At 45.4% G+C, this 26,796-nt stretch overlaps 2 protein-coding genes across 3 annotated transcripts; one reads left to right on the forward strand and one right to left on the reverse strand.

Annotated features, from left to right (window-relative positions):
- Nucleotides 1-1,125: 1,125 nt before the first annotated feature.
- Nucleotides 1,126-7,966, reverse strand: LOC138753029 (uncharacterized). The gene is made up of 3 exons (XM_069915623.1): nt 7,913-7,966; nt 7,543-7,641; nt 1,126-2,092 (listed from the first exon to the last, which is right to left on the reverse strand). Exons 1-3 carry the CDS (start codon nt 7,964-7,966, stop codon nt 1,208-1,210), a joined length of 1,038 nt encoding a protein of 345 aa, XP_069771724.1. The 3' UTR covers nt 1,126-1,207.
- A 44-nt stretch (nt 7,967-8,010) lies between these two features.
- LOC138754821 (uncharacterized) lies at nt 8,011-25,082 on the forward strand. Of its 2 annotated transcripts, none has more exons than XM_069919685.1 (3): nt 8,011-8,212; nt 10,212-10,337; nt 19,880-25,082. In XM_069919685.1, the coding sequence occupies exons 1-3, from the start codon at nt 8,125-8,127 to the stop codon at nt 23,644-23,646; spliced, it is 3,981 nt and encodes a 1,326-aa protein (XP_069775786.1). In that variant the 5' UTR covers nt 8,011-8,124; the 3' UTR covers nt 23,647-25,082. The 2 variants fall into 2 exon arrangements, with proteins under 2 accessions (XP_069775786.1, XP_069775787.1); XM_069919686.1 differs by lacking the exon at nt 8,011-8,212 and adding an exon at nt 8,260-9,234.
- The last annotated feature ends 1,714 nt before the right edge of the window (nt 25,083-26,796 follow it).

Raw genomic sequence — 26,796 nt, forward strand, 5'->3', positions numbered from 1 at the left:
GAAACAATGATTAAATTATTGCCAAATGTTGACATTGATAAACTATTGTCAGGTTGACCGCAACAGAAAGCCCACATGCAGGAAGGCACTGCCATTTATTGTATATAAACTCTGTTAAAACTGGCTGTGAGCAGAGCAAGCTCAGGCTGGGTGATGGGCCTGCTCTCCAAAATATCTTGCTAATAAAACTCTTCCAAAGTGTTACCCTGGTGTCAGTAGGTGATTCTTTCTCTGCAACACTGGGTGAGCTCCATGGGGGGAGTACTACCGTGCCTCAATGTTCTCTAAGGGTCCCCTGGTGCATTTCCCACTGCCCCCTCCTCATCACCTCCCTCTCCTCCACGGAGGACTTGGGACTATGTGGTGATAAGTCGGGCTTTTGAGGGCTCAGCAGTGGGGGGAGCAGGACCCTGGTTCCCCGGGGTCCCGTCCTCACCATTCTCCATCCAGATGTCCCCATCCCCCAGCCAAGCGTCCAGCTGCTCACCTTGCCTGACCAAGGCTCTAACTTTAATCGGGTCAGGTCGCCAGCCTGACCGACAAGCTGTCTGAGCCTGCTGGAGCTGCATCAGTCGGCAGGCGACCTCTGTGCCTCTGGTCTCTAGGTCACTTGCTCTGCCTTGGGCTGCAAGAAGTGCCTCCTGCCATCCACTGCAGGTCCATCCAGGGCTTCTGTCTCCCTGTCCTTTGGCTCAGAGAGGGACTTCAGCTTGTCCACCAGCTGCTGGGTGATCCCTACCTGGTGTCTCAGCAGTGATGCAGCAGCCAGTAGGCTCCTCTCTGACTGCCCCTTGCCTTGGGAAACCCTGACTCCTTAAGGAGGGCTAGCACATGGTGGCCCATACCCTCGTCATGAGGGCCCAGCTGTTCGGACCAATCCACGGGCTTACCGAAGTCAGCCAGCATGCTGGCCAAATCCCTCACTATTTTCGGCCTACCCGAGGATTCTGCCTTTCGGGTCAGTACTGGCTTTCTTTCCCCTGATCCAAAACATCCCTCCAATCTATGCTTGGCCAAAACCCTTGGGACCATTCTCACAGTGTCAATTGTTGTTTTGGTTAGTGTGGGTCCCACAGGTTAAGAACCACACCAGAGTGCAGGTACAAAGCACATTTATTTCAGGGATGAAAATGGGACAACAGGGTCGATACATTAAGCAAACTTCTACACACACTCAATTCTTTGGCTTGGCTTTGCGGATGAAGATTTATGGAGGGGTATGTCCACATCTGCTGCAGGCTCGTTGGTGGCTGACAAGTCCGATGCGGGACAGGCAGGCACGGTTGCAGCGGTTGCAAGGGAAAATTGGTTGGTTGGGGTTGGGTGTTGGGTTTTTCCTCCTTTGCCTTTTGTCAGTGAGGTGGGCTCTGCGGTCTTCTTCAAAGGAGGTTGCTGCCCACCGAACTGTGAGGCGCCAAGATGCGCGGTTGGAGGCGATCTCAGCCCACTGGCAGTGGTCAATGTGGCAGGCACCAAGGGACTTCTTTGAGCAGTCCTTGTACCTCTTCTTTGGTGCACCTCTGTCTCGGTGGCCAGTGGAGAGCTCGCCATATAACATGATCTTGGGGAGGCGATGGTCCTCCATTCTGGAGACGTGACCTACCCAGCACAGTTGGATCTTCAGCAGCGTTGATTCGATGCTTGCATACTCTGCCAGCTTGAGTACTTTGATGTTGGTGATGAAGTCACTCCAATGAATGTTGAGGATGGAGCGGAGACAACGCTGATGGAAGCGTTCTAGGAGCCGTAGGTGATGCTGGTAGAGGACCCATGATTCGGAGCCAAACAGGAGCGTGGGTATGACAAGGGCTCTGTACACGCTGATCTTTGTGTGTTTCTTCAGGTGGTTGTTTTTCCAGACTCTTTTATGTAGTCTTCCAAAGGCGCTATTTGCCTTGGCGAGTCTGTTGTCTATCTCGTTGTCGATCCTCGCATCAGATGGTGCAGCCGAGGTAGGTAAACTGGTTGACCGTTTTGAGTTCTGTGTGCTCGATGGAGATGTAGGGCGGCTGGTAGTCCAATACACAGTCCAATACTCAATACACAGGGGGTAAATATACACTTTCAGATGACGAGGGGAAACCGACAGAAACTGGGGAAGTTACAAGAGCATGAACATTCAACAATCAGATCAAGGTGATATTACATGCCCCCACCCCTTGACCGGTACGGACATGGCTCTGCTACCGGGCCTCGAGACTCACCCCAACCCAGTGTAGAAGATGATACTTACATGCCACCAGGAGTCCAAAGAGGCAGAAGGGGCTGGAGGCAAAGTTGGGGGCCAATCATATGGGTGAGTGTGGGCCCCGCTGGTTGCTGTGGCCAATGGCTCGAAGTCAAGTGCAAGGGCTCAGCAGGGGTGAACTGAGATGATTCTCCTGGGCCAATTGGGTGAAGGTCAGGACTGAGTCTGGGTGGGCTGTCTGGACTGCAGCAGCTGGTGATTTAGGTAGGCCAATTGTAAGGGTCACCTTGATGGCTTGGGGTGAGACTTTGACCTTGATTAGCAGGTAGTGTGTCCTCCGAATAGGAGCGCAGCAGCGCCTCTCCATTACAATCATGTGGAGAACCCTGAGGGGGTAAGTTTAGTCAGCAAGACACTGAAGTGGCTGATGGAAATAAATCAGTTGTAGATGTCCTGGAATAACAAATATCTCTGAAAACTGACAAGAACCTTCCTGAGCAGTAACCATTTACCTTTCAAGCCTGGTGAACTTTATAAATGTTAAATTCTGTGCACAGTATAAGAATTGCCTGCAACCAGTGAATTTGCAGGAATGAGAAGTGAGATTGGACTGTGAACCAAAGAACTTTTCTGAACTTACACACACATTACACACACCTGTGCTTAGAATTAGAAAGAGGTTAAGTTAGGTAAGTCAATAGTGATAAGTTATTTTTTTTTTAACTTTATTTAAAATTTTATGACATGAATAAAATAAAAATTACATTTAAAGAAATAATAAAAAATAAGATAATAAAAATTAGAATACTACATCATTAAACTACACAAATTAACCCCCCCAATAATTATAACACAACATTAATCATCTAATTTAAAATTAGTCCAACCCTCCCCCCAAAATAAAGAGTGAAGAATTAATTAACAATGTTGTAAATAAAATAAAAAACCCCACTTACAAAAAAAGATAAAAGTTAACAACAAAAAAAATTACTAACAACAAAAAAATATCAATACTAAAATAATACCCTTAAACATACATTTAAATCAAACATAATACATGTATTTAACAAATGAAATCCACTTTAAAACTAAGTTCAAATATTAAAATCATATATCAACAACATATCTGTTATACAAAAAATCATAATTAATAATACATAAATACAGAATTTCCATTAATACCAAGTTTCCTTTATAATTCATCGAGAGAACAAAAACATCCCTTAGAAAAACAATCAGATAAACTTTTTATTCCCTTCCCCTCCCCTTATATAAAAAAAGAAAATAAAAGAAAAAAAGTTCAAATTCTTATAAAATTCTCCATATTCTTCATTTATAACATCTTCAAAATTCTCTATCGAAATTAATTTAATTTTATTAAACTCTTATCCCTCAATGTATTTGTACTTAATTTTCTTCTTTCTCTTCTTATCACCTTTCCCCTCATCTTCCTCTTCACCTAATTCAACATCCTCAATTTTTGACTTATTATCTTCTGTGACATCATCCTCTTAAAAAAGAAAGAAAAAAAGAGAAAAAATCCCCCCCAAAAAAAGAGAAAAAAAGGAGAGAAAAAAAAGCCTCCTAATTCCCTCTCAATTACAATCAGAAAACAAAAAGAGTTAAAAAAAAATTTATTTAAAAAAAAAATAATTAAAAAAAAACCTTCACTTCTTAACCCAAAAATTAAAAAGAAAAAAAAAACAGGTCGGAGGTCACAACTACCTCCTCCTGTTTAAATCGCCCAAAGCGGTAACGCCCCCAAAATATTGGGTGTGAGATAACTCACAGGTAGCTGATGACTTCTGGAAACTAGTGCCCACCCAGTTCCCTCTCCCAACTCCCATTTCATTAAACTATCATCATTATTTAAACTATTTAAACTCTTTTCAAAAAAAAGATAAAAGATTTATTTTTTTAAATCAACGTTACCACTTCGATCACCATTGCTTCCATTTCTTTTAAAAATCTGGATCCCACCTTACATCTCTACTCTCTTTGGAGACCTTGAAGGACTACATTGTTCCTAAAACTGCATGATTGGTAGAGACTGAGCAAAGTCCATAACCTCTTTAGGATTGTCAAAGAATTTTGGCTAATTTCCATCCTAAAAAATCTTCAGTACCGCAGAATACCTGAATGTTGCCCTATGTCTTTTTTTCCACAACCGTTCTTTCACAGAATTAAATTCGCGTCGTAATAGCATAGTATTAAATCTCCATCTTGAAGCTTTCTGAACATCTTGTGAGCTCAAATATTCTAATAATAATAATGAATGATCTGAAACCAATCTAGCCTTATACTCCACAGATGTAACCCTATCCTGCAAATGTGCTGATATTAAAAAATAATCAATTCTAGAAAAATAATTATGTCACGAGGAATAAAAAAAAATCTTTCTCTGTAGGATTAACTCTTTGCCAAATATCAATTAAATTCAAATCTGCCATCATATTAATCACTTGAATTGCCATCTTAGACTTCTTAATTACTCTTGAGTACTTATCCAATAAAGGCTCCAACACCACATTCAAATCTCCCCCAACATCACATTAGAGTTCGATTGTCCAAGTAATAAAGACATATCCACAACAAAAGCTGTATCCTCAACATTAGGAGCATAAACATCAAGCAAAGTCCATGCCTCATTAAAGATTGTACAATTTAATTTTAATAATCTTCCACCATTTTTCTCTTCACTCTGTAACTAAAATGGTAGATTCTTATGTACCAAAATTGCCACACCTTTTGCCTTAGAATTAAACGAAGAATAAAAAACGTGCCCAACCCATTCACGTTTGAGTTTCAAATGTTCCTTATCTATTAAATGAGTTTCCTTTGCCATTGAGACCACCGTTTCTTCCATTTCTTCCAGAAATCAAATTCCCTTCTTGCAGCTCTGCCCTCTTTGGAGGAGACTGTGGAGGACTACGTCGTTCCTGGAATTGCGTAATTGGTAAAGAGTGAGCAAAATCCATAGCTTCTTTAGGATTATCAAAGAACTTTGGTTGATATCCATCCTGAAAAATCTTCAGTACCACAGGGTATCTAAATGTTGCCTTATATCCTTTTTTCCACAATAATTCTTTCACAGAATTAAATTCACGTCGTTGAAACATAATTTCCTGACTCAAATCCGGATAGAAGAAAACACGATTACTCTGAACCATCAAAGGAGATCTGTTTTGCTGTGCATTTCTAATAGCCATATGTAAAATAGTCTCTCTATCACAGTAATTTAAACAGCGAACCAGAACAGGTCTTGGATTCTGTCCTGAGAAAGGTCTCCTTCTCAAAGCTCTATGAGCCCGTTCCAATATTAAACCTTCAGGAAACTTATCTTGTCCCAACACTTGTGGAATCCATTCAGTGAAAAATTTTCTTGGATCTGACCCTTCTATGCCTTCTGGCAAGCCGACAATTTTCACATTATTCTGTCTAGATTGGTTCTCCAAATAATCAACTTTTTTGCTAAATCTTTATTCTGAATCTGTAGCATTTCAATTGTTTTATTCACATCTTTCAATTGATCTTGTACATCAGATAATCCTTGATCACACATCTCAAGTCTTTCAATAGTTTCGACTTTAAAAGCTCCATAATCAGCCATCTGTTGAGTATTGACATCCATCAATGCATTAATCTTAGAAGTAAAATTATTCATAGAATCTCCTAAATGCATCATTGAAGAAAATATCTTATGTTCAAGACTCTTGAAAAGTATATCAACATCAGTAGATCCAGACATGGTGGGATCCTGCTGTTCTTGTGGAATCAGAGGACCTTCTATCCCTTCTTTTAATTTAGTAGCTTTTCTTGCAATTTGACTCTGTGTAAGAGCCCCTGTCACAGACCCCCCAGAAGTAACAGGAGGCTGATGATCAGGGTTATTTTTGATCCAAACCTCCTTTAAAAGCTTCGTTACGTCAGTATCTGGAAGAGCTGTTATAACTGATGGTATATCTCCAACTGGTGGCGCCCCAGCTAATTCAGTAGTCAAAGTCTCAGGCGACGTTGCTTGAAATACTGGCATCCGGCCAGCCCTTTGTTCTAAAGGCAGCTGAAAATGACCTTCAGAAAGACTTACGAAATCAAAACAGAGCTCCAGGGCGATTTCTTCGCTTCTTTTCCTGGATCCATTTCACGCTGAGTCGTGGCTTTTTGTAAACAAGCAGGCTCAGATAATTTCAGAAAATTTAATTTTTTAACAATCTATTGATGTTTCCTTTTACTTTTTTTTAACAAATGTACCATTAGGTATTAATTCAACACCTCATACTATTTATAAACTTTTTTAAAAAGTTTTAACGGGCACTTAAAGACAAAACAATAAGTTAGAGTCAGGAGAAGACTGGAAGGCACGTCTGTTCCTTACGCCATCTTGCCACGCCCCCAATAGTGATAAGTTAAAGTGTGATTCTGTTTTCATGTTTAAAGATAATTAAAAGCAACTTTTGTTGAAGTAACCACTTGTCTCGGTGAATATCTATTGCTGCTGTGTTATTGGGTCCTCTGGGCTTGTAACAACACCATCAGAGGGGGTGATGCCAAAATGATGGTCTGTAAAATTTTTGTGCAGTGCTTCAGCAGAAATTTATTATTTTTCATAAAAATATCCCAGTAGTTAGTTCTAACAAACAAAAAACGATACAGAAAGGATATTTGGCAGAACCCACGCGGGGTGGGACCGGCGCCAGAATCCCCCTCCCCGTGGGCAGCTCCCTCTACTAGGCTAAAACTCGATGGTCATTTACTTTTTGAAACTTCAATGTGCTCTGGTCAGAGCCGTCGTTATGACCCAGCACTTTGAATCACAACACGAAAATCACATCACAGCACGCGAAAACAAGCAAGCGCTGTTGTTTTTGTTGCTGCCAGTGTTTTTACAGTCGCTGATTTTGTTGAATTTTCTGGTGTTTTAGCTACAATCTTGTGGGAATTAGTAGTTAGGCCGTGTGCAGATACTGTAATTTACAGGTTTAATTTTAATGTTGCTGCTTGTTTATCTCACTACTATCGCCGTTACTTTCAGTGATCTACGCGAATACGATTTATGAGCAAATTAGTACAACAACCATTATCAAGGACCCTTCATGGTCTGGGAGGGCTCAGATCTCCTTTTACTTTCTCCACTGGGGCATTTATTCTGCGCCTAGATTTGCACAACTGGACTTCTTGGTGCAACAAAAGTGAAACTGACCGCTCAAATGGTGGCGAACTTCGGCGCGCTAAAATCCAGGCGAGAGGAAGCCGTGTGTCTGGGCTGGTGACCAGTGCGAATTAAATACCTCACAGGCTTCAGTAAGGACCCCAGGGTCAATGTCATGGGGGGTGGCATTCATGTACCCACCTACCTGCAACACGAGGGTCACCAAAGCAACCACACATTTTATGATGTTTTCGATTCCTGTCTCAAATTTAATGTCTCCATCAGGGGTGCGGTGCTGCCAGGGCTCGCCGGAGAGGAGCACCAGCACCTCACCGGGTTACTCCAGCTTCTCATTGGGGGCGACTACTTTGCCCACTAAAACCGGGCTGAGATGTGAGGGGCGGGGGGAGTGAAAGGGAAGGGAACTAACTGGGCTGAGATGGGGCTGGGCGTTGGAGCTGACTTTGGGGGGGGGGGGGGGGCGGCTGACCGGACCCTCCCATCTGTCGATCTGAACAGAGGAGCACAATTTATAAATCAATTCTGTGTTTTAATAAAACAAATATTTTACTCACAGATCTACCCTTTCGGTCGGGCTGTAACCCTCCTCTCCCGTCCCCCTCCCCCATGGACTCCTCCACTCCCCTATTCTCTCCCCCCTCTGCTCCACGACTGTTCCGCTCAGTCCGGTAATGAATCAGGATTGTCGACTCTGGGTTTGGCTCCTGACTCAACCTCCGAATCTCTGATCCGCCAGGAATTGTCCTTAATTTCTTTTCCGTTGGGCATGAGGTCGATCTTTGTATTTCCCGGAAAGCAGCGATTCTACAACCGAAAACGAAACAGAAAAGGATATTTGGCAGAACCCACGCGGGGTGGGACCGGCGCCAGAATACACCCTCCCCGTGTTTTGTGAACAAGTGTGTGTGTGCTTGGGTGCACATGTGTGTGAAAGATTGTGTGTGTGATAGAGAGAGAGAGAGAGAGATTGTGTGTATGATAGAGAGAGAGAGAGAGATTATTGTTCAGTTTTCCACCCCTCTCTCGCTTCCTCTCTCTGTCCCTCCATCTCTCTCTATTTCTCACGGCATAGTCTCATGTCCCCTTCCCCTCTCCCGATCTCTCCCTCTCTACTCCTCTGTACCATTATCTACTCTCCTTTCTCTCTCCCTCTTTATCTCCGCCTCTCTTTCCCTTAACCTCCCTCGTAAAATGTCTATCTCTACCCTCGCACCCTCTTTCACCATCTCCCTCTCCCCCTTATCCCACTCTCTTCCCCTCTCCTTTCTCTCTCCGTCTCACGCCCCCTCCATTAACCTCTTTCGTAAAATGCCTCTCTCTACCCTCGCACCCTGTTTCACAATCTCTCCCCTCCTTTCCTCCACCACTCTCCTTTCCTCTCTCGCCCTCTTTGCTGCCTTATTCTCTCTTTCTCTCTTTCCCTTCCTCTCTCGCACCCCGTTTCCCCATTCACCCATCTCCTCTCCCCTCTCATCACCTCCCTCTCCCAAGCCAGAGACCCAGCTGGTGATTTCCCAGAAACTCCTCTCCATTCCCGAGCTCCGGCTCACCCCTTCTACTCAGCTCATTTAGTTGGGGTCATACTTCGTGCCATCGGTGTGGGACAGTCTATTTCAGTTTTTCTCGGAAAGGCTCCGACAATAGACCTGGGAGCGAAAGTGAAAGTCGATCTGACCCACAACCCACACCGCGGGGTGGGACCGGCGCCAGAAGCCCCCCTCCCCGTGGGCAGCTCCGCTTGCTTTGGGGTCAGTCGGACTTGTGAGGCTCAGAGTCTGTCATTCGTTCTGACCGTGCAGGACGGTTTCCTAGTGAGACCGCTCGTCCCATCACTCTTCAATCCCCCTTCACCTGTAAACCAACGCCACATCTCCCAGTAAGTGAAACAGTTTCATGTACCGACCATCGGTTGGGTGCAAGCGTCGAAATAGCTGAGTGTGTGTGTTTTGTGAACAAGTGTGTGTGTGAGAAATTGTGTGTGTGATAGAGAGAGAGATTATTGTTCAGTTTTCCACCCCTCTCTCTCGCTTCCTCTCTCTGTCCCTCCATGTCTCCCATTCTTTCTCTCGATCTCCCATTACATGGTCTCATGTCCCCTCCCACTCTCTCCTCCCTCTCCCCTATCCCACTCTCTCCTTCTCTGTACCGTTATCTACACTCTTTTCTCTCTCTCCCTCTTTATATCCGCCTCTCTCTGTTAATGTCTCTCATAAAATATCTCTCTTTACCCTCGCACCCTCTTTCACCATCTCCCTCTCTCCCCTCCTTTTCTGCACCACTCTCCTTCCCTCTCTCACCCCCTTTTCTCTCTATGCTGCCTTTTTCCCTCTTTCTATCTCTCCCTCCCTCTCTTGCACCCCCTTTCCTCATTCATCCATCTCCTCTCACCACCTCCCTCTCCTTATCTCTTGGCAGAGACCCAGACTGGTGAGTTCCGGAAACTCCTCTCCACTCCTGAGCTCTGGCTCAACCCTTCTACTCAGCTCATTTATTTGGAGTCCTTCTTCGTGCCGGTTGGTTGAGGCTGTCTGAGAGTATAGGTGTGAGTGTTCCTTTGTGTGTGGATGAGTGGGTATGTGAGTGTGCGTTTGTGTGCGTGTCTCGTGTGTGTGTGTGTGTGTGTGTGTGTGTGTGTGTGTGTGTGTGTGTGTGTGTGTATCTGTATCTGTGTGTGCACAAGTGCATCCATCCATCTTAATTCTCTCTGTCCTGTCCCTCCCTCCCTCTCCCTTCCCTCTCTCTTTCTCTAATTCCATCCCCTCCCCTCCCACTTTCCCCCTCATTGCTACTCTCCCTCTCTCTCACCTATCTCACCTTACAGTTAATGTTCTAATTCCACATCTTCACTTTCAGGACACTGGTGTTCCCTGTTCTCCACTCTCGGGGCAACAATGAATGACGTCCTGCACCTGTCCGCGCTGGGCCGCCCTTTCCAGTTGGGAATGCTGTACGACTGTCGGTCGGACTCTCTGATCCCAGGTAGGGGAATGTCATGTGGTGGATGTGTGGCGTAAAGTGCAGGTTTAATCCAAGGAGGGCAACCCAAGGGAGGGTTCTCCATCCTGGTGCTCAGCCTGGGAAGAAGCTGAGGACCTGACCAGCAGTTGCACTGATGCCAGTTCCTCAAAGGGAATAGGCCAACAGGCCAACTACCCTCTAAGATCTGGGTGCTATAACGATGCCAGTAGCATGGTTTTGAATCTGGCATTGTCTGTAAGGAGTTTGTACGTTCTCCCCATGTGGGTTTCCTCTGGTCAGTGGATTAATTGACACCACAACCGAGGTGCTTCGTCTACATTGGAGAGGCTGAATGCAGACCCAGAGATTGCTTGGTTGAGCATCTTCGCTCTCTCCACTGCAATAGCATGGATCTCCCAAAAGCCACCCATTTCAGTTCCCCATCCTATTGCCCCGGAAAATGTCACATCACAAGATCTAGGAGAAGTTGGGGTGCAAAAAGCACAAGTTGTTGATTATTGCTCAGGAGTTGAAACTTATGGAGATAAAAGTGTCGATGAGAAAAACTGAGGTCCAAAGAATAATAGGTGAACAATAGGTGAAAGAAGCTGCAAAACAAAGAGGAGAAGGAGAAAAACAGGGAAGAAGAAGAGATGAAGCTGAAACACAGAGACAGTTTGAGAGAGAACAAAAGAAAGGAGAGCTAGAATTGGAAGCACGTAGAGCTGAGGAAGAAGCAAAACAAAGGGAGATTGAAAGGATGAGAGTTGAAGGAATTTAATCTCTCAGTCTTTGTGAGAGTTTTATGTCTAGATGAGAGGTAAAGTTAGTTCTCCATTCAATGAGGCTGACTGTTCTGGGTAAACTTGTACCTCTCATTTTGTTCATTTTAGATTGGTCACAGTGTTTGAACTACCAAAAGAAAATAGACACACACCGAGAGCAGTTCAGTTTATACAAATGTTTATTACAAATTCAAAAGCTGATTTCACACTACAATATGCAAGCCCTTCCCAACTATACTTATCAACGCTTGGACTGGTCCCAACTGCCGAAGCGAGGCAACGACTGCACACTTGTAGTAGGTTGTCAGAGCGCCGGTAGCAGCTTCTCCACCTTCCCTGACCGGGAAGTTGCTCGGACTCTGGCTGTTCTTCCTTCTTGACAAAGGGTGTTCCCACCCCTCGGAGATTCTAAACTTCAGCAGCAGGACCACAGACTTTTATACCCCAAAAACAATTAATCATGCGCCTACTCCCTCTAACATTTGTCAGTCAAAATCAAAGCTGAACATACTATTCTACAATTTAGAAGATTAATTATTATGGAACCAGGATGTTATGATTTTCTGGTTTATCTTGTAGATACAAAGACTTATTAAAACTTCTCGAGCAAGACAGGTTGTGACCAATTCGTCAATTTCAGAGTGTCGCATTTGACAACTGCTTTCCCTGGGCCTCACAGTGGAATTCCATTTCAAAGTGTATCTTCAGATAAGACCCCATGGCTGAGTTTAATTACATCTGCTAGTTCTGAAAGTAAGTCGACCTGAATGTGGCCCCAGTGTCGTCAGTTCCACATAAGCAAAAAGCATCTGGGCACATGGTTTTAATCCTTCATTATGTTCTACCCCTTGGTCACAATCTGTCATTTGCGAGGCCTGACCAGTATTTGAGTACAGAGGGAGAAAAAAAGAGAAATTAAAACAACAACAATTACAAAGACAAGCAATGACATGAGCAACCAACGGAGAATAGTGTGGCCCACTCCCCCAAATGTAGCAGTTAGCCATGAGAAAGGATTCCAACCAAGGCTCAAATTATCCTTGTTGGCCACAATACCCAGATACTGGAGCTCACGAACAGATTTTGAAACATGCTGAATAATAACATATTTATATAAGCTGCAGTTGAGGCGGGTGACCGAGGACCGTGTTTCCCATGGGCAACTCCCTTGGAACGTCCTCGACATTCCAAATCCAATTGCTGGCATCAAAGCAGCTGTTAAGCCAGATCACCAGGAGTGTAAAATGGAGAACCTGGAACAAAGAAGCATGACACATGTCACTCACGATACCGTAAGCATTCAGTATTTAAACAGACTAAATCATCCTGTCCCTCAATAGCTACCCATCGAGTGTTACCCTGGGCAGGTGTCACTATTTCCCCTTTTACAGGAGGGCCACTACCTGGTGGTGCCACCCATACCTTTTGTCCAACATTCTCTAGTTCGGGAATGGGGAGAAATGACTGTTTTTTCCTCTGGAATAGGGTGTAATTCAGAAGCGTGAAGAAGTCGGTGGAAAGGTGTACCTCCTTTTAAAGGGCGATGATTCAAATTGTCGACTGCCTGCTGCAGCACATGGCACCACCCCTTCAGGGTCCCCAGTGGTGTTAACAAACTAATTTGTTCCTTCAGTAAGCCATTCATTCGTTCAACTTACCCGGCAGCCTGTGGGTAATAAGGAATACGGTGAACCCATAAAATACCGTTGTCATTTGCCCAATCACAGATTGCTTTCCCGGAGAAGTGCGAGCCATTATCAGACTGAATCTCCTCTGGAACATCATAATGAGAAATCAAATGGTTTAGTCCTGGGATAGTGCTAGCTTGGTCAGCCGTCTTGGTGGGAAAAGCAAAAACCAGGCCCGAAAAGGTGTCAACCATTATTAGGACGTAATGTTTACCCATACAGTCTGGCATGGGGCTTATGTAATCAATTTGCCAGACCGCAGCTAAGTGAGTACCCCTTTTTATTTGGCCATGCGGACCAGGAGGAACAGTATGGGACTTCACAAGCTGACATTCTGGGCATGTACGCACGACCATGCAAACATCATCCTGATGGTCTGGTAAAGCATGTGTACGGGCCCACATAGCTGATCCCTTCTCCCCCAAATGACCACTCTGTTCATGTGCCCATTGAGCCAGGGGGACGGTATCAGCACGGCTGATAGTGGCAAGCTGATCTGCTACTGCATTATGTTGTGCCATGTTAGTCACCATATTGGTATGGGCATCAACGTGATAAACGGTTATCTCACGATGGTGGGAAGCATCCCACAACAGCTGCCACAACTCTTTGCCCCATACTGGGCGGTCATGTATCATCCAGTCGTTCTTTTGCCAATCAGGCATCCATACCACAAGTCCATTAGCCACAGCCCAGGAATCAGTAAACAGGCGAAGAGGGTGATCATGGGGCTCTAGTGGTAAAGTGACCGCCTTCAACTCAGCATACTGACTGGAGCCACCATCCCCCTCCTCCAATAAGTGAGTTCCTGACCTGGGATGGTAAGCCACCGCCTTCCACTTTTGCTTTCCTTGCACCCACCGGCTGCTACCATCAGTAAACCAGGCATCCTCTTGTTCTGCTTTCTGTACCATCTCTTCCGTGGCCCCTTGAATCCTCACATCATCAATATAATGGTGAATTGAGAGGGAAGGCGATACTGGCACCGTCTCCAAATCACAGGCAATTAGTCTGTGGCATATAGTGGGAGAGTGTACATAACCCTGAGGAAGGCAGCCCTTCCAGGTAAAGGCAAACTGATCCTGTGAGTCCTCAGCTATAAGAATACTGAAGAAAGCGTTAACGAGATCAATGACAGCATACCATGTTCCTGAGTTCCCAGTAGCAATGTTTTCAATAAGGGTAACAATGTCCGGAACTGCAGAAGCAAGTGGTGGGGCATGTTTGTTCAAAAAACGATAATCAACTGTCATTCTCCAGGAGCCGTCCGGCTTCTGGACCGGCCAAACAGGGCTATTAAAGGGCGACATTGCGGGCCTCACTACCCCTTCTTCTTGGAGAGCATCGATGGTGGCAGTAATCTCTTCCTGCCCCCCAGGGAGATGATATTGTGGAATGCACACTGGTTTCATGGGGTTGGCACCATCACAGGATCCCACTTAGCCTGACCCACTACTAGTTTTTTTGTAATAGTTCGAATTCCAAATGCAAATCCCCCTTGGCTAGTATTAAGGGCCATACTGGCCAACATATTAATACCCAGGATACACTCGTCAGTGGTAGCTATCAATGCATGTAACCATATGGGGGAAGGGCCATCACCCACCGTGGTGCCGACTTTTATTTCCTTCGCCAGGGTGATTGCCCCTCCCATCCCTTCTATTCGAAATGTGGGTCCGTTCCAGAGGTCGGGGTTACCAGGAATCACCGAGTGCTCTGCATCGGTGTCGACCAAAGCCAAGTATTAGTGATCATTACCCCCACCCCAGTGGATTGTTAACGGTATGTAGGGCCGCGGATCTCTGTGTGTGCGCCGTGTCTTGATGGAGTAGACCCGGGAATCCTGCCCACACCTTCAGGCTTCAGAAGGGTTCAGGGGCTTCCAGGACCACATGCTATTGTTATCCTTAAGAGCCTGTTTAACCCATTGTTTTACCTCATCACGAGTAACTGGAGCAGGAGAAGTCGGCTCGATAAAAGCAGCAGTGGGAGCAGAGGGTACAGCTGGGCCAGGAGGACTCAGCAGGTGGGGATGATGTTCCCCTGCTTTTCTCTTATAAAGGTTTCCCATCAATATCACTTTTAGGTACGCCTAACTTTAACAAGGTTAGAAAAAGGTCCTTTCTTGTCGGTCCGTTATTAGCGGCAGCCCCTCTCTTTTCATCCTGCTTGTCTGATGTAACCTGGGCTGAACGTGAGTGGATTTTACCTCCCAACTCTAATTCTCGAAGTACACCGCCTCAGACACAGGGTGCCCCATTACCGGACTAGTTACAGACAGAATCAGTCCCCGTACAGTGGGTTGGGCGGAATGAATCAATCTGGTATGCATTCCGGCCATGAATATCTCTTCATCAGGGCTCCCCCCATGTACTCACAGCCTCAAACGCCCTGCATACAAGGCAGAGGCCAGGGCCTGTTGACGAATTACTGCTATACCCTCCTCTGGAGTTCTCCAATTGTTCTGCAAATGTAAATCCCAATCTACTGGTGATGGGTATACTCGTAGCAGGGCATGCCCTAGAGTAGTAAGTAAGTAATCCACCTCTCTCCCTCTACCCCGCAGCTCAGCAGTGACCCGGATATCAGTAGTCAATGTTCCTAATCCCAACAATTCCTCAGGGTTTAAAAATACATTACCCCCTCCTTGCTCCCAGACACGCAGGAGCCAGGCCACCAGAGTTTCTCCCCCCTTTATTGCCTAAATCGATCTCCAATGGCAGCCAGCTCTTTTATAGAGAAGTCACGTATCATTGACTGATCTTGACCCCTGCTCCCACTTTGGCCCAGAGGGCCCTTTGCCCAGTGGACGGGACGAGGCCTAGGCCATCCCGTAGAGGAGGTGGGCCATAGAGCATAATCAGGGCTTTGGATATTTTCCCCTGGATCCACGTGGGAGATCGGGGTATCTATCCCTTCAATCTCTACCCTTACATCATCCCCCCCTTCCGTCTGTTTGGGAAGTCTGCTGCCTTATGGGGCGGGTGTGAACAGCAGGTGGAGAGGGCAGTATGTTAGGCACATGCTGGGGAGTATCTGCATCATTACCATTGTCATTCCAGATATTCCCATCCCAATCCTCAATTACATCAGGATCGTCACCATTCCTTATCATGGCACGAATGCGATATGGATTGGGTTCTACTCCAGGCCTTTCCTTATCTGCATAGAGCTGCTGCCGGAGTTTAATATTACGGCAGATCATTTGTACATGTTTATCTTCCCATTCTTTGGCTCTGTCCTGACTGGTGCGAACAATCTCGCTCATCATGGAACAGCGTTGTTGCATGGCTTCTAGCTCTTCCTCTAATTGTTCTCTCTTGCGCTGAGATTCTACTTCTCTTTGAACTGATTCTGCTTCACGCTGAATGGAGTGGCGTAAGGCTGTCGCCAGCAGCCAAAAACCATCCATCAGCGTCCCCTTTTTACCAGGAAATTTACTTTCTCGAAGGAGAGTGGCAACCCGTTCTCCCAGAGGTGCACTTGATGGGTCTAACTTCTCATCCCAACTAATGGGTGGTCCCAACAAAGACAGGGTATTGGCCAACATGCCAAACCCATCGTCTTTGGAAATCCATCCAGGAATCAAGAACTGCTCAGGGCTCACCTCTTTCTTTCGGCGAAACATCTTGAGACCAACCCTGCTAGCTGCGCCAATTGTTCTGGGTAAACTTATACCTCTCATTTTGTTCATTTTCGATTGGTCACAGTGTTTGAGCTACCGAAAGAAAATAGACACATACCGAGAGCAGTTCAGTTCATACAAATGTTTATTACAAATTCAAAAGCTGATTTCACACTACAATATGCAAGCCCTTCCCAACTATACTTATCAACGCTTGGACTGGTCCCAACTGCCGAAGCGAGGCAACGACTGCACACTTGTAGTAGGCGCCGGTAGCAGCTTCTCCACCTTCCCTGACCGGGAAGTTGCTCGGACTCTGGCTGTTCTTCCTTCTTGACAAGGGATGTTCCCACCCCTTGGAGAGTCTAAACTTCAGCAGCAGGACCACAGGCTTATATACCCCAAAGACAATTAATCATGCACCTACTCCTTCTAACATTTGTCAGTCAAAATCAAAGCTGAGCATACTATTCTACAATTTAGAAGATTAATTATTATGGAACCAGGATGCTATGATCTCCTGGTTTATCTCGTAGATACAAAGACTTATTAAAACTTCTCGAGCAAGACAGGTGGTGACCAATTCGTCAATTTCAGAGTGTCGTATTTGACAACTGCTTTCCCTGGGCCTCACAGTGGAATTCCATTTCAAAGTGTATCTTCAGATAAATCCCCATGACTGAGTTTAATTACATCTGCTAGTTCTGAAAGTAAGGCGACCTGAGTGTGGCCCAAGTGTCGTCAATTCCACATAAGCAAAAAGCATCTGGGCACATGGTTTTAATCCTCTATTGCACTGACATCGATAAATATTTTCATCATTTTGAGAAATTTGCTGAGAGTCTGAAATGGCCAAGAAACCATTGGTCCCTCGGGTTACAGAATGTAATTAAAGGGAAGGCTCAGCAGGCATACTCTGCCCTTGCAGTTCAACAAGCCACTGAAGATGAGACTGTAAAGCAAGCTGTGCTTAAGGCTTGTGAATTGGTTCCAGAAGTTTATCAACAAAAATTCAGGAATATAAACAAATTGGTGGATCAGTCTTCTATGGATTATGTCTGTGATAAGTTGTGTGCTTTGATCAATGGTGCACATCAAAAGAAATAAATGGTGACAATAAGAGACTAAAAGAGTTGAGGAAATTAAAAGGTGTGTTCCTAATGACATAAAAGCATATTTAGATGAAAGGGAGTGACAACTTGGCAAGAGACTGCTAAATTAGCAGATGAGTATGCGTTATCTCACAAGGTTAGATTTGTACCCAATAAAACATTCCAAAAGGGTAATTATGGAATATCGACATAGGGTAGAAAATAAATGGGGAAGTGGTGCTAGAGGTAAAGAAGAAGGGGGGGCAAGAGAAGGAAAAACCTTTGCGTAAGAAACCAGTCACATAATAAAAACTGTCCTGTGTTAAAGAGAAAGAAAGAAAGAAAGAAAGGAAGTAGGACCAGATGCTTGTATTCAAAGAGATGAAAAATGTGGAAGTAAAAGAAGGTCAGGTCCTGCTGGTAAAATCAGGAAGGAATTCAAACCTTCCATGTTAAAAGGATAAGGTTTAATTAAAGGAAGCGTCACCAGTGTCAGTAAAAATCTTTTAGCACACTGGGGCCGCCCAGTCACTATGCTTGACAGTGTTTTGGAGTTTGGTGATAAGATTGCCGCAGGTGAAATGAATTTGATTCGAGGTTTGGGGCGTTATTCGGAGTCGATATCTTTGCACAAGATAATGTTGAAATCAGAATTAGTTAATGGACTTGATAGGATAGGAATCAGATCAAGTTTAGCAGATGATGGGATTTTGTGGTTATTAGACAATGATTTAGCAGAGGATAAAGTTGTTCCTTCAGTGAAGTTATCAGATAAGCCAGTCATTGGTGAGACAGAGACAGATTTGGAAACACATCCAGCGTGTGCAGTACCGTGGGCAATGGTGAAAAAGCTTGCCCGTGAAAACAGCGATGTGCAAAATGATTTTAAAGGGTTAGTGTTCTGTGCCAGTGAGCAGCAGAAATTAGGTTGTAGTGACCTGCCAATAGATTGGTCGTTATCTCGAAAGGAGCTTCTAGAGAGGCAGAAAAGAGATCCTGAGCTTACTGAAGTGAGGGATAAAGCTCTCTTGGCCGACAAAATGGCCAGTTGGATATTATTTCAAGGAAGGCGTGTTGATGAGGAAGTGGAGATCACCTGATATCCCTGCCAATGAAGATGGAGCAGTTGTTCACCAGGTTGTAGTTCCAAAAGCCTATAGCAATGAGATTTTAACCTTGGCCCACAGTACAGCTTTAGGTGGTAATTTGGGGGTAAACAAAACTATCTATAAAATTATGAAACAATTTTATTGGCCTCGCTTAAGAAAAGATGTTGGGACATTTTGTCGGACCTGTCACACTGGTCAGGTTGCTGGGAAATTTAATCAAGGTCCCTCAGTGGCTCCTTTAAAACCTATTCCTGCTTCTGGAGAACCTTTTTCTAAAGTTATTGTGGATGGTGTTGGCCCTCTGCCCAAGATGAAAGCTGGAAATGAATATGTTAACTACCATTGGTACAGCTTCCAGGATTCCATAAGCCGTAACACTTAAAAATATTAAAGTTAAGACGGTGTCAAGTGCTTGGTGAAATTTTTCACTTTAGTTTTGAGGATAGTGCGGATAAGTTTAGAGTCAAGTAAGATTTTATGTTATAGTTTGTAGTCACACCAGGCAAGCAGCGAGTGAAACAACCATGCTGAGTGGAAAGTGAGTTGAACCAACTGACTTTACTAGAACTCTCGCATGCGCTTAAATCCCGCGGAACCACATAATGCTTGCGACTCCTGGGACCTTTATGACATCAGCCGCCAGGCTGTGGGCTTGTCCCACACCCAGACCCCTCACAGTTAGATCTTCCGAGGCTTGCCCGCGGTTCAGTGTGCTCGTTCGCCCGTTGCGAATTTAATACAAATTATTGTTCTGAAGATACCATTGTCTTGGTGATGTTTCATTGCTGCTGGTCTAGGTCGTAACAGTATGTTTTCCCGGTGGCTCTGGTTTCATCCCACCCTTCAAAATGGACTGGGGGTGTAGGTTAATTGGGTGTAATTTGAACGGCATGGACTTGTAGGCGAAAATGGCCTGTAACCATGCTGTATATCTACATTTAAATTTTTAAAAATTCAATTTCATTCATAACTCAGCACAGACCTGATGATCAGTGGCAAATGTTGTTCATGCCACAGATATGGATCTGGCTTTACACTGGGACCAGGCGGGTGAGCAATTCGAGGATCTGCCAGCTATGTGGTGATAAGGAAAGTTCTGGAATTGAAAGGAACCTGTCCCAAAGCAGAGAAATCATGAGTCAAATGGGGCTTGTGTTTCTACTTTCAGTCCAAAACACAGCCTGTATTGAATATGATTCTGCAGAGAAGCTATTCACTTGGATTATGCAATTTACCTCAACATTTGTTCCTATCTTATTCTACAGGCATCACCTTGTGGGACTTACAAACCCTACAGAGCAACCTCAATAGTCAAGATCAGCCCAGCACGGAGATGCACATCATTGCATCTGACTCCATGGAGGAGAAAGCCAATGCGCTCAGCGTGTCGGGATCATTGAAAGCGAGTTTCCTGGGTGGGTTAGTGGAGGTGAAAGGATCCGCAAAATATCTCAGTGACACAAAGGGCTCAATTCAACAGGCCCGAGTTACCCTTCAGTACAAAGCGACAACCAGGTTTGACCAACTGACCATGAGTCACTTAGGGAGGCAGAATATCACCTACCCGAGTGTGTTTGATGAGGGGTGGGCAACTCATGTGGTTACAGCCGTGTTGTACGGGGCGCATGCGTTTTTTGTGTTTGATCAAATGACTTCTTCAATGGAGAACCTACAGGATATTCAGGGTAATATGGAGGCATTGGTTAAATGTCTCCCAATGATTGCGATTCAGGGAGGGGCCTCCTTAAAAATGACAGATGTGCAAAAGTCTAAGGCCGAGAAATTTAGTTGTACCTTTTATGGGGATTTCTCACTGAAGAACAATCCCACCACATTCCAAGAGGCCATCAATTTATACAGAAGCCTCCCGATTTTACTGGGGTCAGGTGGAGAGCATTCAGTGCCCATAACAGTCTGGCTCTATCCTCTCAATAAACTGGACTCGAAAGCCGTCCAGTGGGTGAGGGAGATAAGTGTGGGATTGATCAATCGCTGCCAGGACGTCCTGGAACAACTCAGCAAGGCAGTGATGAGGTGCAACGATCTGATGAAAGACAACGTCGCCATTCAGTTTCCTGAGATCGGGGACAGGATACTGCAGTTCCGGGAGATGTGTCTGGAATACAAACTGGTTTTCCAGAAGACTTTAGCCAGAGTTTTGCCATCCATTCGGGGAGGTGGGCGTGAAGAAGGGTCACTGGCGGATATTCTGAAGAACAAGGAACAGTCACCATTCAGACAGCAGTCCCTGACCACATGGCTGGATGACAAGGAACGGGAGATGAAGACCGTGGGGTATTATCTCCAGACCCTGAAAGATATACCTGTAATGCACTCAACAAGTGAGTTGGATAAGGAGCTGTTAGATCCAGGTTTAGACTACGTGGTGTACTTCACATTTACAACCTTGCAACAGGAGGATTTCTATCTGTCAGAGGCAGTTACCTATCTCCAATCTCACACAGCTCAGACAATGCAGGCACCAAAGCCGGCTGAAGGAACCCATGCAACAGGACCCACCGAGCAGTGGTTTCACTCACCATCTGTAACCCAAAAGATGAGGGAGCAGGCTCGACTGTTCCTGGACTTTGCAACAGCCAACAGAGAAGATGGAAAACTGAAATTCCTTGTTGCTTCTGTGCAGGGTGAGAGCAACACGGGAGCTTCCATTTACCTGTACGAGGGAAGTTGTGTGAGGAGCCGATACTTTGAACCTCCGTCACAACCCGAGAGTCCTACGGCTGTTGGAATAACCCACAACTCCGTGACACTGCAGTTGCAGCCTCCCAGATATGGTGCTGGCGAGATTGTGGGTTACAAGGTGGAGTACCGCAGTAGGCAGCAGGAGGAATGGACATCTCTCTGTACACCTGAACTATCCCAGACCTTCACAGTATCTGAGTTACAGCCACACCAGGAGTATCAATTCCAATACAGAGCTGTCACTAAGGTCGGGGTCAGCAAGGCGAGTGGTAGGAACAGTGTTGTCACACGTCCTACAAGCCCACCTGGTAAACCTATCTTCCAGGATTGTGCATCCATTGTTATACTTTCCTGGGTCATCCCAAGTCAGATTGGAGCTGATGTTAAAATAATTCAGTACAAGATTGAATGGAGAGAAGAAACAACAGCTTCATCCCACACGGAGGGTGGATTGTGTGAGGAGGTATGGACAACCGGCAGGCAATGTCAGTATAATTTAAAGGGACTGAAGCCGGATGTAACGTACAGAGTCCGAGTGTCTGCTCGCTGTGGAGAAGCAGGGTCCAGTGAAGCAAGTGAAGAGGTTTTAATAAAAATAGATTATGATCCAAAGAGACGAGCGGTGAAACTTCTCAACAATTCTCAACTGGATTTAAAGGCCAATCCTTCCATTTTCCAACTCAAACTACAGAGGTCCATGATGTTAGATCAGTCCAAGCAGTTGGTGAAATGCTCCTTTGGAAATCCATCCAAAACAAAGAGAATGAAGTCAATTATGGTTCTGGGAGCTACAGGGTCAGGAAAGACGACCCTCATCAATGGGATGGTCAACTACATCTTGGGCGTGGAATGGGGAGACAACTTTAGATACAAATTAATACAGGAAGCGACGGGAAAATCGCAGGCTGAAAGTCAGACATCCTCAGTCACTGCCTACGAACTCCACCATCAAGTAGGATTTAACATCGACTACTCTCTGACCATCATTGACACGCCAGGGTTCGGAGACACCAGAGGGATAAGCCGAGATCAGTTCATTACTGAACAGATCCAAGAGTTCTTCACCTCCCCAAAGGGTATCGATCAGATCGACGCCGTGTGTTTTGTGGCTCAAGCCTCACTACCCCGCCTGACTCCCACACAGAAGTATGTCTTCGATGCGATTCTTTCTATTTTCGGCAAAGATATCGCCCAGAACATTCTCATCCTGGTGACATTCGCAGACGGGCAGAGTCCCCCCGTTCTGGAGGCCTTGAAGGTGGCCAACGTTCCCTGTCCCATGGACAAAAATGGTTCGCCTCTGCTCTTCAAGTTCAACAATTCTGCCATTTATGCCCAGCGTCCAGGCTCTGGAAACTCTGCCGACCAGGACAACTCGGATGACAGTGAGGGAGAGGATGACGATAACTTTGATGCAATGTTCTGGAAGATGGGAACAAGCAGCATGAAGAAATTCTTCAGTGCTCTGAACAAAATGGAATCGAGAAGTTTACGTCTGACGAAAGAGGTTCTGAGGGAACGTCAGCAGCTGGAGGCTGCAGTGGAGGGGTTGCAGATGAAAATCCGAGTCGGGTTGAGCAAATTAGAGGGACTCCGGAAAACTCAAGAGGCCCTGAAGCAACACCAGACAGAGCTGGATGCAAATAAAGACTTTGAGTATGAAATTGAAGTCACAGTTCCAGTGAAGGTCGACATCAGCAGGAGCGGTCATTACATCACCAACTGTCAGAAATGTCATTTCACCTGCCACGATGTCTGCCGTATTGCGAATGATGCAGACAAACATCGATGTGTGGCCATGGACTGTAATGGGTACTGTACAGTGTGTCCCCAAAAATGTATCTGGAATGTTCACTTCAACCAAAAGTACAAATTTTCCTATGAAACGAAGAAGGAGAAGAGGACGTATGATGAGCTGAAGAGAAAGTACGAGAAGGCTTGTGGTGAGAAGATGACACAGCAGAAGTTCCTGGAAACCCTTCGGGAGGAGTTCGATGAGGTTCAGGAAGCAGTGCTGCAGTTCATCGATCAATTATCCCAGAGCATTCAAAGACTGGAGGAAATTGCTCTGAGACCAAACCCGTTATCGACACCGGCTTACATCGACATCTTGATTCAGTCTGAGAAAGACGAGGCAAAGCCTGGCTTCATAGAGCGAATTGAAACACTGAGAAAAGTCAAGGATCAGGCAGAACTCATAGAAAATGTCTCCAAAAATCCAAATTGGGTTCCAGAGAAGTTAAACCAAGATCACACTCGGGGAACGAAAGGTGCTGGTAAAAAGAGCAAAGGGTTCTTTTCAAACTTTATGAATTGGATCAAACAATAACTTTGGACTCTGGGAAGCAAACTGCATCACTCAGACAATAACAAGTTACTTCTTCTATTCCACATCCTCTCCTCCCTCTGTGTGTGGGTGTTACCACATCGTCTGTCCTCTTTGCTACCTTCCTTCACCCATTTGTTTTGAAATCCCTTCTCATGGGTGGAGTCACCACCACTGGTTCATGTAAATGTCTTTGTGCTCCAGTCCCATGCTGGCACTTCTCGACAGCCCCTGAGAATCTATTCTCTTCTGTTTCATAAATATAAAGCATCCCCCGGAAATACAATTTGAATGGAGTATCCATTAACTGTCTACCAGCTTCCCCACCTTCCCGGAAACACAATTTGAATGGAGTATCCATTAACTGTCTACCAGCTTCCCCACCTTCCCCTCGAAAACCGCTTTCTCCATACTTCAATTCACACCCTTCCCCATCCAGTTCTGGATGAGGAATCGTGTTCCCCATCTCTGTGCTTCTCCCTGGTCCTTGCCTGATCCTCTGGCCAGTGGGAATTCATGGATGTATTTCCAGGACATCAAGTCACACCACGTCAAAACAAGTCCCTCGGCTCAAATTGCCCATGCTGACCAAACTGTCCCACGCACACAACATGCACCTGCCTGCGTTTGGCCAATATTTGTTTAAATCCAACCTAACCATCTATCTCTTCATCAGTCCCACACATACATGCCCCACCTGCCTGTGTTAGGTCCATATCTCTTGAAACCCAACCTATCCGTGTATTTGTACAGTTGGCCCATCCTCACTAGTCCCACCTCCCTGCATTTGGTCCATAAAAATCTACATTCTATCCATGCATTTGCCAGTTATTTTCTGGAACATTGTCATAGTATCTGCTACAATCACCTCCTCTGGTAGCCAGATGAATATTCAATATTATCAGTTTCCCCAGCATGTTTGTGCGCTGTGCTCCATCCTACACTTTCTTGGTTAACTCCACTTTACTGATGACCTGGTTCATCCCGCTCCCTCTCTTGAATGAAACCAGCACACTTGCTCTCTTCGTATCATCCTCAGTATCTTCACAATGGAGGATGAATTAAAAAAAATCTTCTGGCGATCCAGCAAACTCTTTCCTTACTTCCCACACTATCCAGAGATTGAACTCATAGAGATCTACAGACATCCTTCCTTAAGACTGCAAATCTATTTAATGCCTCCTTCCTCTTTTCGAGAACATGTGCTGTGACAAATTGTGCTCAGAGAACCTGTACAAGACAAATTCTGCAACAATCCTTTTCCATTTTGAACCCATATACTCATTTCAGACATCACTTCCACCGACATGATAATGGTCTTTACCCTTCTCCTGGTTACCCTCTGTGGTGTTGAGAAAGTATCAGGTGGATTTACAGAGAGAAGACAATAAACAATAGACAATAGGCAATAGACAAAATCATCAGGAGGATAGACAAGGTGAAGTCGGATTACTTGTTCCCAATGATGGGGGAGACGAAGACTAGAGGGCATAGTTTAAGAATACAGGGTAGGCCCTTCAGCCCGTCAAGCCAGCACCGCCATTTTACAGATCATGGCTGATCACTACTATCAGTACCCCTTTCCAGCCTTATCCCCATAACCCTTAACTCCTTTGCCCACTAGAGTCTTATCTAACTCTCTTTTGAACATAATCAGCAAATCTGCCTCTACCACCCTCTGTGGCAGAGCATTCCACAGATTCACACTTCTCTGGGTAAAAAAATGCTTTCTCATCTCCGTCCTAAAGGGCCTACCCTGTATTCTTAAACTATGCCCTCTAGTCCTCGTCTCCCCCATCATTGGGAACAAGTAATCCGACTTCACCTTGTCTATCCCCCTGATGATTTTGTATACCTCAATCATGTCCCCCCTCATCCTTCTAAACTCCATCGGATACAAGTCCAGTTTTTCTAGCCTTTCAGCATATGTCAACCCCGCCATCCCTGGAACTAACCTTGTAAATCAGCGCTGCACACCCTCTATAGCTAGTATGTCCTTCCTCAAAATTGGAGACCAGAACTGGACGCAATACTCCAGGTGGGGTCTCACCAGGGCCCTGTACAACTGCAGAAGGGCGTCTCTGTTCCTATACTCCAATCCCCTCTTTATGAAAGTCAACATGCCATTTGCCTTCTTCACAGCTTTCTGAACCTGCAATGTTAGCCTTCAGTGACCGGTGAACAAGTACACCCAGATCCATTTGCACCTCCCCACTCCCTAGCTTGTCTCCATTTAAATAATACTCAGCTTTCCTATTATTGCCCCCAAAATGGATAACCTCACATTTGCTCACATTGAACGTCATCTTCCATTCTGCAGCCCACTCCCCCAACCTGTCTAAGTCCCTCTGCATTTTCCTGACATCCTCCTCACACCGCCACCCAATTTAGTGTCATCTGCAAATTTGCTCATGTTATTAATAATCCCCTCATCCAAATCATTTACATAAATTACAAACAACTGAGGACCCAACTGCGGCACTCCACTCGTCACATCCTGCCATCCTGAAAAAGACCCGCTTACTCCAACCCTTTGTTTCCTATTTCTTAACCAATTTCCTATCCATGTCAGCACCTTACCTCCAATACCATGCTCCCTGATCTTGCCCACTAGTCTCCCGTGCGGTACCTTATCAAAGGCCTTCTGGAAGTCCAAATACACCACATCCACTGGCTCTCCCAAGTCCACCCTCTTTGTCACATCCTCGAAAAATTCCAGAAGGTTAGTCAAGCATGACTTACCCTTAAGGAATCCATGCTGACTAGCCCTTATACTATTATTTCTGCCTCAGTGTTCTGCTATTACTCCTTTTATGATAGATTCCAATATCTTCCCCACCACTGACGTCAGGCTGACCGGTCTATAATTTCCCGTTTTCTCCCTCCCTCCCTTCTTAAAAATCGGCACCACATCAGCCACTCTCCAATCCTCAGGGACCTCCCCTGAATCTATGGAACTTTGGAAAATGTCAACCAATGCCTCCACAATTTCCATAGCAACTTCTTTAAGCACCCTGGGATGCAGCCCATCAGGCCCTGGGGATTTATCAGCCCTCAGTCCCAACAATTTACTCACAACCTCCTGCTTCTGGATCCGGATATCCATTAGATCCCCGACTTCCCCAGGAAAGTTCCCCAAGTCTCTTGATGCCA

The sequence above is a fragment of the Narcine bancroftii genome, chromosome 2, assembly GCF_036971445.1.
Source record: "Narcine bancroftii isolate sNarBan1 chromosome 2, sNarBan1.hap1, whole genome shotgun sequence".
Classification (NCBI taxonomy): Eukaryota; Metazoa; Chordata; class Chondrichthyes; order Torpediniformes; family Narcinidae; genus Narcine; species Narcine bancroftii.